We start from the raw sequence: 11,778 nt of genomic DNA, 5'->3' as shown, positions 1-11,778 counted from the left end.
ACAGATTTGGATTCAGTAGACAAATAGTTATTTAAGTTACAAGGAATGTAAGTAGCACATTAAGCTTCGAGGAAGTTTATAATATATAATATTATTCTTCCAAGAAGGTTAATAGCAACTCTTTAATCGTAAGGGTAGATAAACTGAAACAGATGACTGTGCATTCTAATGACATCTGTCATTCTTATTTCTAATGCACGATTAAAATGACATTCAGAACATATGGCATAAAAATATTTGCACCCCAATCTATGTACCTATCCAACAAAATAATCACCAATAGCAAAATGTTTTAAGAAAGTTATGAAGTTTGGGTTTGAGGTTTTTCTATACGATTAACTGCATAAAATTGACCAAACTATACTCTGATGTAATTGTAAAAGTTGTAACATCACACGTAAACATTTTCTATGGTTACGCGCCACTGCAGAAACCGAATTGTATTGCAAGTAAATAAAAACACAACCTTTCTGACCACTCGCCGTTGATCGAAATACGATCTACCTGAATTTAAATGACAAAGAAAAAGATATTTACATACTTTAGTACAGTTAAATTATTGTAATACCTTGCATCAAGTATGTCATTTTTATTTTTTCTTTTAAATTGTTAGGATGAATATGGATGTGAAAATTCCAAGTTTTCGACATCGAAAGACCTGTGCGAGCGACGCGGCACTCGTCTACTGTTTCTCGGGATTTTTTTGTTTTAGCATTGTATAAAGGGACACGGTCAACTCGCCAAGGGCGACTCACCACCGGACCACTCGCCACCGACCGACTAGCCAATGGGACAACTCCCCAATGCGACAACTCGCCAATGGGACAACTCGCCAACGCGACAACTCGCCAACTCAAAAAAGACAGGACAGCAGTTCATTGTCGTTTATAAAGTCAATCATTGTAATGCGGATTTCATGGCCTTTCGTAATCATTAAAGGAGTGTTCAGTTTTTTATTTCCTACTGCAACGATAATGCAAGTATAATAAATCGATCAATTTTGGGAGAAATGGCGCACATTTTTGATTGTAAAAAAACGACTTGGGTTGGGAAAAACCTTTGTTCTTCACCCCGAATGTTAAAGATGCAAATGCATTTTATTCCAAGTTACGTAAAGAAAGAATGACGTGCTGGCAAATTAAATTATGAAACCTATATCAATATAATTTATAAAGAGCGTTTATTTTATTTACAAACCCGTTTAGCAACATTTCACTTTGTTTAGACAAACAATGGTACTAAGTCCTTACGACGAGAAAAAAATGAATGTTAACCTTCTTATACGATGCACACGTCGTAGAATGGGTGATACCTCGAGTCAGTGTGCTCCTCGCTTGACGATTTGAGGAATTTGTACCTATCGAATCGATAGATAATGATAAGAGCAACTATTTAATTTTATCGGTAGAGAATCGCAGTTCACTTCTAGTTAGTGAGTACAGGATGAGTGATATGGGAAGAATGGAGAAGATGGACTCGGTCATCGAGCCAATGCTACTAGAGAGTGTGAAGCTGGAGGAGGCCCAAAAAAAGAATCAATACATCGGAGCCGTCTGCGGTAAGTCGACCCCGCTGACTTCCGGTCGAGGTTAATTAATTTTTTTTAGTGTCTTTGGGGGCGGTATGTGCCGGAACAGTTTTGGCGTGGACCTCTCCAGTTTTGCCACAGATTCAGATACCAAAATCGAACATGACGAATGCGACCGGCGGTGTGAGCCTGAACGAGACAATTTTAACGAACCTTACACAAGTGCTTGGAAATGCAACCTTAAATTCGACCGATATCGGTTTCAAGTTGACGGAGTCGGAAGGATCACTTGTCGGATCGATGCTGGCGATAGGGGCGTTAATTTCTGCAATACCCGGGGGATATATTGCCGATAGAATTGGACGTCGGAATATTAACATGCTCATAGCAATTCCGTACATCATAAATTGGCTGCTGATAGTATTTGCCTCAAACGCAGTGATGCTGTACATTGCGAGATTTTTCGCGGGACTGGCAACTGGGGCAGTTTGCGTTACCGCGCCGATGTACATTGGAGAAATAGCGGAAGTGTCTGTACGAGGAAGACTCGGATCATTCTTCCAAATGTGTCTGTGCTTTGGAATTTTTTTGACTTATCTCGTTGGCGCGCTACTCCCTTGGGTTGGACTGTCCTGGGTTTTGCTGGCGATTCCCATACTGTTTGCGATCGCCATGTACTTTCTGCCGGACACACCAGTTTACTTGATTAAGTGCGGTCGTGTAACTGATGCCGATAAGAGCCTTCGGTATTTCAGAGGACCTAATTACAACGTATCCAACGAAATGAAAGTTATCGAGGCTAACTTAGCAGCAAGTGAAGAAAAGAAAGCGGGGCTAAAGGATTTAGTAGCTTCAAGAGGAAACCGCAAGGCTATGATCGCAGCTTTAGGCCTTATGTTATTTCAGCAGATGAGCGGAATCAACGCCGTTATTTTCTACACGGTGCCTATTTTCCAATCAGCTGGAACGAGTATGTCATCCGATGTCGCCGCGGTAACTGTATCGATAGTTCAATTCGTTATTGCCTACGTAGCGGCGATGATTATCGACAAACGCGGAAGGAGATTTTATTTAATGCTGTCCTCAATTGGCATGATGGTATGTGTGGCGGCTTTAGGGTTGTACTTCCACCTGAAACTCAACAAAATTTCATTCGCCGGACTCGGAATGCTTCCTCTGAGCAGCTTGGTATTGTTTATCGTGGCTTTCTCACTTGGACTCGGACCGATACCATGGATGATACTGAGCGAGCTGCTTGCTCCCGAAATTAAGGGGGTGGGTAGCGGAATTACAGTGATGACTAACTGGTTATTCGTATTCGTCGTGACGTTCAGCTTTCCCCTGATGAATTCGGGGCTTGGTGGACATATCACCTTTTATGTATTCGCAGTTATTTTGTTTTTGGCAACTTGTTTTGTCTACTATTACGTTCCAGAAACGAAAGGCAAAACTTTAAGTGAAATTCAAATGTTATTAAACAAATAAGCAGCACCCGTGTGTTTTTTTATATTATTATTGATCCTCGAGTTGAACTTGTTTAACCAAGATAACGATAATAAATAATTTACGTAAGTGATTCAGGTTGGAAGTTTCCAGTAGTTACTAATTCGCATCAAAATGCATTTGTGACGCACAATGTACCTACGACCTTCAAAACTGGTAAAAGATTTTTATTTTACCGACTAAAGCCCGCCATACACCTACCTAATGCATATACTGTTGCGTGCATGGCAGGCTTCAGACGAGGAAGAGAAATTCAGTTCCTTTCTAATTTAACCCAAATATTGGGAACCTATTTTTTTCCCGTCTTTACTTAATGATTTTCAATGCGTACTTACAACGTGTCTTTGCGTGCGCCTTGCTCGATAAGGTCAGGGTATCCCATCCTACTATCTTGTAAAAGTTGAAGAAATAGAACAAGAATTTGGGCGGGACTGTTTATTTAACCGCATTCCAAGCACATAAATACTAGGTACTATTGACCAAAAATTTAAAATCAAATTGTAGCTAGTGCCTGATTTTGAAACATGTCATTTTAGCGCATTTTCCAACTCATGTATGGCCACTTTCCCCATCCGCCCGTCCTTTCGAGGCCTTAACTACTACTACAGTTTGCAAGATATTCAATTCGTTCTTTTTGCATTGTGTAGTTTATAGCTCTAGCACCTGAGTCAAGAAAAATCTTGACGATTAATATGCGACTGCACAATGTCAACTTTTTTATTTATAGAGATAGTTTTTGAAATTTTAACCACAGACGCTTCTAGTAAAGACAAGCATATCGCATATTGTAAAAATCAGATGTGGGCATGCGCAGACAGCACAACGACTACGTTTACGCCATAACTTTCGATCGGATGTAGGGAATCCGTTACGTTAAAACCTACTTTTGTGGGTGTATATGCCATGGTAATCTCAAGTGGATACGTCGAAATAACTATTGAGTCCCTAAAATGTTCAAAGTAGGATTTTCTTGACCGTCGTTTAGACATTAAACATTCTTTTGAATCTCATTGCAACCATGTATCTCGTTGCAAACGACAATCGACAAATAATATTTTACGTGGAGGTTTTGCAAATACAAATGGAATTTGGATTCAAATATTTTTGAAGCCATAATTTGCAAGGAAACCCTGTCTTAGTTATCATAATCCCTGATTGATTTAGCGCAACTGATAAGTACCTAACTCAATACTTGGATACTGGTACGTACCTCTCTTACAACTTAATTTACTACATAAAGATTATATCGGTGACATTCCTCTTCAAATTATCTTTAAAAAGGGTATGATAACATCTGGAGTTTGATAATGAAAAGGCGTAACATTCCACCTAGCTGTAGATGTCATCGCGTTGAGCAATGCTATGCTATCGCCAGCCAAGATAGTTTTGTAATCGTATAGGTATCAATATAAATTCCACAGGTATTGAGAAATGGTTTCATAGAGGTTTTTCTGTTGCTCAAGTAGACCAATTGAAATATTATTCAATATCTCATACACGGGTATCTTTTGTCTAACTATCAATGAAGGAGACGTCTAAGTATGCGTTCTAGTATTCAATGGTTCGACGCATGCTATTTTTTTGTCCTCCCTCTAACCTTTGAATATAAATATTCAAAGCTCTAACCCTGTGTGGGAACGGGGAAAGAATATTCCCACTGCAGAAGTCCACTGCATGCGGTAAGAGTCCGCTAATCAAAGGTACCATCCGCTTGTGAGACTGTGTGAATGTGGATTAATACCCCATTTGACTTGTGGTTGTGACGATGCTACTCGTATATTTCTTAATTTTGGTTTTTTAGGTGATAATCGCGTTTATTTGAGAGCGAAATGGGTATCTACAAAAATCGATTTTGACATTTTTTACCATGATTCAGATCATTTGGATCAAGTCAAGATTTTTTTGGGTTTAGATGTCATGATCTCTACGTTACCCAACCCAAAAATGTAGAAGCAACGAGACAGACAGTGTAACAGGTGGTCGCTTAGCCGTTTTCAGAAATTGGTTTTGAATTTGTATTTTGTTAAACATAGAGAAATTTACACATATACCGCTTCATAGCGAACGTGAACGAAAGTTTGTCTGACGATAAGAACCGATAACAAGAAAAACGTATCGGGGAAAGCGAGCGTGGTTGCCTTGATCTCTTCGAACCTAAGAGTTTCGTCCCGTTCTATTTAAAGAAGGGCACGTAACAAAAATGCAAGCTTACTACTCGTTTAAAAAGATACGCCAGTCGAGGTCGTTACCTTCAGAAAGGAAGGCCCGCTTCGGTTTTTCTAACGGGGGTGATTCCAAACGCATCATTTTGGGTGCGGTAAAAATTTGATCCTAAGCTGGTTTTCGCGAGCTGCGTTAGGTACGCGAATTTTAATTCTTTGAGAAGTTAGGGGTGCGAGTCAATGCCAATTTGGGAGCGACCAAGTATAAATATCGATGTTTGAAACAATAATTTCGCAGTCTGCATTTTTAGCTGGCTTGCAAGAAAGATCCTCGCGTTTGTGTGAAGATTCGCGGTTCGACTTCAACAACCAGAACTCGGAATTAATTGATAAAATCTCATTTAGGTTTCTAGCGTGCGTGTCTGATTGCGTCATGTGAGTATATATTCTTGGAACTTGTAAAAAAGCGCTCGGGTGGAGAGAGTCAATAAGATCTTGATAGACCAAACTGCCATGTATAAATATCCAATTTATGGTGATTCAATGAAGTGGTGCAATATTGTTGGCAGGTGAAATGAATATAAATTGGGAAAAAATAATTAAAACAGCTGAATTTTTCCGCGGGTGAAATCACGAGGGTTGAAAGGGGTGGAAAGTGGTGTTTTGCAAATTGTGGCAAAAATATTAACTTTAGACGAAAGTGTTCAATGTAAAAGTTATAGAGATTAAAAAAATGAGCATTTGTATCTCCACTATTTTCACATAACCTCAAATTTTCCTAGAAAAAGCGGAAAAACTGTTTTTTTCGTTTTTTATTCTTATTTTTGCGAAAAAAAGTCGTAGGGGTTTGAAAGGAAGGTTTGGAGGAAACATAGCCTGTTTTATGATAAAAAGGAAGATAATTTTTTGGGCCCATAAAGTCGAACCGTTTCCAAGATTTCACGATTTCTGAAAAAAACCACCTTTTTTCAAGGGGATAAAAATGTATTTTTTCTCATCGTACAGAGGTGCGCGGGGTTGCAAAATTTTCGGGAAGTCTTATATTTTAATAAACAAAAATAAAAAAGTATTCCTATAGCAAAAAAATTCGAGAAAATCGCCAAAAACTGGAAAAGCAGTTTTAAGATATACACGGTTTTTGACATGATAAATCAACATGTTGGATGTTAATAAAGATTTTTTCGAAATCTGTCTTCTTGCTTCTTTAATGTTGGCTTAAATATTCTCTTTTGTTATCTTATGCTCAACTGTTTTAGTTAAAACATCTTTATTATTTCTTTTTTCTGCATTTTTACCGCAATAAAAGCAATTCGAACTAAAATGGGATTATCTTTCTTCCTGATTCCTGAACAATTTCTTTTTGTTCACCGACTCTTCTTCCTGTCTGTTTTATAGCTGATACAACTGCGTTGGAAAACTTGCAAAATCTGCAATAAGAACGTTAGTTTTACCGGCAATTGACCAAAGCAAATGATTTGAGATGTAAAACCTGGAATAAACTTTATGAGGATTTTATTCATAATTCCTGTAAATTAACGATCAACAGGCCCAGCTTAATCCCATCAGCTGTAAAACAGGCAGGAAGAAGAGTTCGTGAACAAAAACAAATTGTTCAGGAAGGAAAAGAATTCGATTTTACTTCGAATTGCTTTTATTGCGGTAAAAATGCAGAAAAAAGAAACAGTAAAGATGTTTTAATTAAGGCAGTTGGGTACTGGGAAATAAAAGAAAATATTTGATCAACATTAAAGAGGAGAGAGAAGACAGATTTCAAAAACTTTTTATTAGCGCGGATCCAATGCGTTAATTTATTTGCAAAAAAAGCTATTTACCTACTGTCAAAAACGGTATATCTTAATACTACCTATTCCCCCCGTTTTTGCCGCTTTTCTTAAAATTTTTCTATTGGAATAATATTTTTTATATTTTTGATTATTAAAATGTAAGTCGTTACGAAAATTTTACTACCCCGCGTACCTCTCTGCAATGAAAAATAGATTTTTCATCCCCTTGAAAAATTGGTGGTTCATTTTTCGAAATGTGAGATCTTGGAAACGGTTCAACTTTACAAGTCCAAAAAATTATCTTCTTTTTTTATCATAAAACAGGCTTCCTCCAAGTTTCAAACCGCTACGACATTTTTTCGCAAAAAATAAAAAACGAAAAAAATAGTGTTACCGGTTTTTCTAGGAAAATTGGAGGTTATGTGAAGATAGTTTCGATACAAAAGTTGTTCAATTTTTAATCTCCATAACTTTTACATTTAACATTTTCGTCTAAAATTAATAGTTTTGCCACAATTTGCAAAACACCACTTTTCGCCCCTTTCAACCCCCGTAATTTCACCCGCGGAAAAATTCAGCTGTTTTAATTATTTTTCCCCAATTTCTATTCATTTCACCTGCCTGAAAAACCCGGTTTCGCCCGGTAACTAATTTTTTTTTGAAAATAAATTGTTTTAGAGCTATTTAGCTTGGACTATAAGTTCACAAGGTGTGTGCCAGATGGTGCCGCGGATACACACTGATGAACACAAAACGAAACTCATCGGAAGTGCTCATGAGCTTAGGCGCTGTTACCGGGAAAAAGATTAGGAATTTTAGATTCATTTGTAACTGGGGGCACTACTTCACGAGCGAGTCTAAGGAACAATCCAACAATGAATGAATGCCACATTCTGGTTCTCCAAGCCACAAGAAGTTAAAACCCGCGTCCGACGTTTCGTTCATCCTCAATGCGCATTTAAAGTTCTGACTCCATACCACCATCAGTAAGATCTTGTCGGGGGCTACCACATTCCCTCCACAAAATAGTATGCAATTTTTGGGGCACTTCTCATAGCTCAAGCTTCTATATTGGCCCTTGCTGCCATCCAACCAGCTGACCAAAGTAAGATTAAAAGCTACCTTTTTACAAATAAATTTGCAAAAATGCAAAAACTGGGTGGGGATCTTTATAACTTAATGTCCTGAATGCATTTTTCCATTTGCAGTCCTTGCTTATGTTTATCGTATGCGTTTTAATTTCTATGTGCGTTTCACGACTACCATTGGCACAGATTACAAAATCTGTGTCATTGTTCAGGACGTGAAACTACGTATTGTTTGTTTAAAATTGCCGTGCATTCGTCTAAATACTAATTCAAATTTAATAACAATCTCTACGAATCGTATCAGACTTGATGTCCACTTCTTATTGCTGATAAGTACCTATTTGGTGAAATGGGCAACCGATATACAGTTTATGTAGAAAAAGTGCAAGGAAATTACGTTACGTTTTAAATGATAACTTACACGCTTGCAAAATATGAGCACTAAACTTGTAGGATTATGGAATCAACTTTGCAAGACGTAAGAAGTACAATAAATCAAAACTTTTATTTGCTTCTCTAATAATATACTTTCGTAGCAGTTCCACGATAGGATAGATAAGAGGTCTTTGTTTGATTTCGGCCAATATTTACATGCCACAACCACTAGGTACTTACTTATTATTCGTAGATGAACTCGTTGAAACCATTTTCGCTTGAACCTTGAAGGTCAAGATATTTTTTAGTGTGAACCTAATAATTAATTACCTACCTACTCATTAAAATGGATGACCATCATGATGACGTGAAATATGAACGAGTTTCAGCACACGATCATTCATCAACGCAGTGTCCATCGGAGAACATGAAAAAACTGAGTGACAATGTGAAAATTAACTTATATGAAGGTGATGAGCAAGGAAAAGGATTATTTTTATACATCGCCGTGTGCGTAGGTAGGTGTCTTGTCTTTTTTGTATTACGCTAGTGTGCTTTTTTCTTTTAGCAAATCTCACTTCATTTGTCAGTGGGGTGGCAATAGGATGGACTTCGCCAGTCATTCCAAAATTAAATGGGGAAGTCGAACCGGAGAGCAATCCTCTGTCCACACCCATAACAATAAACCAACAATCTTGGCTGGGGTCTTTGTTACCGCTCGGTGCCGTCTTGGGACCTTTCGCCGCGGGGTTATTCGTGGATACAATCGGGCGCAAGAAATCAATTCTAATTTCAACGTTACCGTTCATGGCGGCCTTCTCCATGGCAATATTCACGCATGACATCAACTTATTCTATCTAATGCGCTTTTTATGTGGATTAGCAATGGGAGGCGTCTTTGCCATTTTACCGATGTACGTCGCCGAAGTGGCCGAAGATTGCAACAGAGGGGCGCTCGGTTCACTGTTCGCCCTTTTCATCTGTATCGGCATTTTATTCGCATACTGTATCGGACCGTATGTTTCACTAACTGTTTTTAATATCATCTGCGTGGTGCCATCCGTGATCTTTTTTCCGATTTTTCTCCTCTTCATTCCAGACAGCCCTCATTATTTAATATCCCGCGGTGATTACGCATATGCCGAAGAAGCGTTAATGAAATTTCGCCAAAAGTCTAGATTAGGAGTGCAGAAGGAACTTCTAGAAATCAAAGACACTGTTAATGCATCTATGCGCAATAAGGGTAGATTAATAGACCTATTTAGGTCGAAAGGTTTATTACGCGCACTGATGATATCACTCGGCTTGGTAGGTTTCCAGCAGCTCTCTGGAATAAACATAGTTCTTTTCTACACGCAAACTATCTTCCTCCTAGCAGGGACTACGATTCCATCAGAAATATCAACAATAATTGTCGGTGTAGTTCAGATATTGGCCGGCTCTTTAACTCCTCTTCTTGTCGAACGGACAGGAAAACGATTGATCCTCATCTTCTCCGCTGTAGGCATGGCGTGCGCCATGGCTCTTCTGGGCTTATACTTTTACATCCAAAATAGCCCAATCGCAAAGAGCCACCTTTTCTGGTTACCAATCGCAAGTCTCATTTGCTATAACATTTCTTACTCTGCCGGATTCGGTCCATTACCATGGGCCGTACTAGGAGAAGTCTTTCCGGCTAACGTCAAATCGGCCGCTTCCACCCTAACGGCATCGGTTTGTTGGTTGCTGGCGTTTATTATTACAAACATTTTCGGGGTCGTGATCGAGACAATCGGAATTTACGGAACTTTTTGGTTATTTTCCAGTTTTTGTATTGTAGCGGTCTTTTTTGTATACTTTTTGTTGCCAGAAACGTCGGGGAAGACTTTACAAGAGATACAAGCCATTTTGAATGGCGAAGGTGCCTGAAGGTTTACTGTTATAGTTTATTTATTATTAAATGAAATTAAAAACTTTAGGTAATCCTGCTTAGCTATAGTAATAAATCTTCTTTGAACTTTAGTGTACCCCAAGGTACTGAATTTTATTGTTACTTAGCCGTTGTCAGGAAATCAGCGCGCAAAATTTTTCTGCCCGACCTCACTCAAGTACCAACAAACTTCGGGTAATTCTCAGAACTCAGAATACATATGATTATATTAATTTAATTACTTAATTACTCCTCCAACTACAATACTTTAAATGTTGGGTTTTTCACCTCGGATATCTCAATCCTGCGAGGAGAAACAGATAAGGGGGACGTGGGTGGAGCTGGAGGGGGCGGTGGCAGAATAATAATCACTCTTTACACATCGCTGTAAGGATCGAGTACTCCGAGGCAATAATAATAATAATATGTTTATTGCCTGTGATCAATATACATTGACATAGACATAGTCACTAACATTAACAAAAACACATTAAAAAACACATTAAAAATTTTTCGTATCACAGTTGGTTAATATAAATCACAGTGTATACAAATCGCCCGTTTTATAAAAACAATTGTGCACTAAAAAACTTTTTAGTTTTTATGCAATTGTACAATGGTCCTTTTTCGAATTTGGTCGTACGGTGAACGGGAATAGTGAGGATATGAGAGTTTCTTGTCTTATAGTCACGATGAGCATTCAATTGGGTAAAGTATTTACGATTTTTATGGACAAACATGCTTGACTTATAAATATAAATGCTTGGAAATGTAAGCATTTTGATGGCAATAAAAGTGTTTTTATGTGAAGTTAGGCATCGCGAAGAATTTCCTCGTCTGCTTTCACTTCAAGGTTCGCAGATCTTTCGTTCCACCAATTCATCTTTCTTCAGCGCCGAGCCTTTCACTATATCATTGTCCACCATTTTCCGATGTGGCCAAAACGCCCGTACCACAGGTCGCTATTGCTCATGGCTTCTTCAAACATCGGGCCAGTCGACTCTTTCACTCGCAATCAGAGTTGGACTGGGTCAAGCATAGAGTGACCCAGTGACCCGGTGACCCAGTTAGTTTACTGACCCAGTGACCCGGTGACCCGGTGACCCGGTGACCCAGTTGACCCAGTGACCCAGTTTGACCCGGTGACCCAGTTTGACCCGGTGACCCAGCTTGACCCGGTGACCCAGCTTGACCCGGTGACCCAGTTTGACCCTGTGGCCCAGCTTGACCCGGTGACCCAGCTTGACCCAGTGACCCATCTTGACCCAGTTTTACTTAGTGACCCAGCTTGACCCAGTAATTAAATTCTTGTTAGGTATCATCCAAAACAATTTCAAGTAACTTTTAATTTAAAAAAAAACTTCCTCAATAATATTCGCCAACAAGCACGTAGCCCAATTTCATTCAAGAGAACTAATACCTAAAAAAT

The 11,778-nt window shown here is 38.8% G+C and overlaps 2 protein-coding genes across 2 annotated transcripts; both read left to right on the top strand.

Annotated features, from left to right (window-relative positions):
• The first annotated feature begins 1,288 nt into the window (after positions 1–1,288).
• LOC116176918 (facilitated trehalose transporter Tret1-like) lies at positions 1,289–3,019 on the top strand. Its single transcript, XM_031495754.1, has 2 exons — positions 1,289–1,558; positions 1,608–3,019. Exons 1-2 carry the CDS (start codon positions 1,444–1,446, stop codon positions 3,011–3,013), a joined length of 1,521 nt encoding a protein of 506 aa, XP_031351614.1. The 5' UTR covers positions 1,289–1,443; the 3' UTR covers positions 3,014–3,019.
• A 5,582-nt stretch (positions 3,020–8,601) lies between these two features.
• On the top strand, positions 8,602–10,441 carry LOC116177360 (facilitated trehalose transporter Tret1-like). The gene is made up of 3 exons (XM_031496326.1): positions 8,602–8,672; positions 8,732–8,958; positions 9,009–10,441. The coding sequence occupies exons 2-3, from the start codon at positions 8,787–8,789 to the stop codon at positions 10,346–10,348; spliced, it is 1,512 nt and encodes a 503-aa protein (XP_031352186.1). The 5' UTR covers positions 8,602–8,672; positions 8,732–8,786; the 3' UTR covers positions 10,349–10,441.
• Positions 10,442–11,778: the final 1,337 nt, after the last annotated feature.

Source organism: Photinus pyralis, unplaced genomic scaffold (assembly GCF_008802855.1).
Source record: "Photinus pyralis isolate 1611_PpyrPB1 unplaced genomic scaffold, Ppyr1.3 Ppyr1.4_LG7, whole genome shotgun sequence".
NCBI classification, from domain to species: Eukaryota; Metazoa; Arthropoda; class Insecta; order Coleoptera; family Lampyridae; genus Photinus; species Photinus pyralis.
This window is presented reverse-complemented; position numbering and strand designations above follow the sequence as displayed.

Coding starts and splice junctions, on each gene's coding strand:
- LOC116176918 (XM_031495754.1), top strand. CDS start 1,444: ATGAGTGATATGGGAAGAATGGAGAAGATGGACTCGGTCATCGAGCCA. Junction 1,559..1,607: donor ATACATCGGAGCCGTCTGCG/GTAAGTCGACCC, acceptor AATTTTTTTTAG/TGTCTTTGGGGGCGGTATGT.
- LOC116177360 (XM_031496326.1), top strand. CDS start 8,787: ATGGATGACCATCATGATGACGTGAAATATGAACGAGTTTCAGCACAC. Junction 8,959..9,008: donor ATACATCGCCGTGTGCGTAG/GTAGGTGTCTTG, acceptor TTTTTCTTTTAG/CAAATCTCACTTCATTTGTC.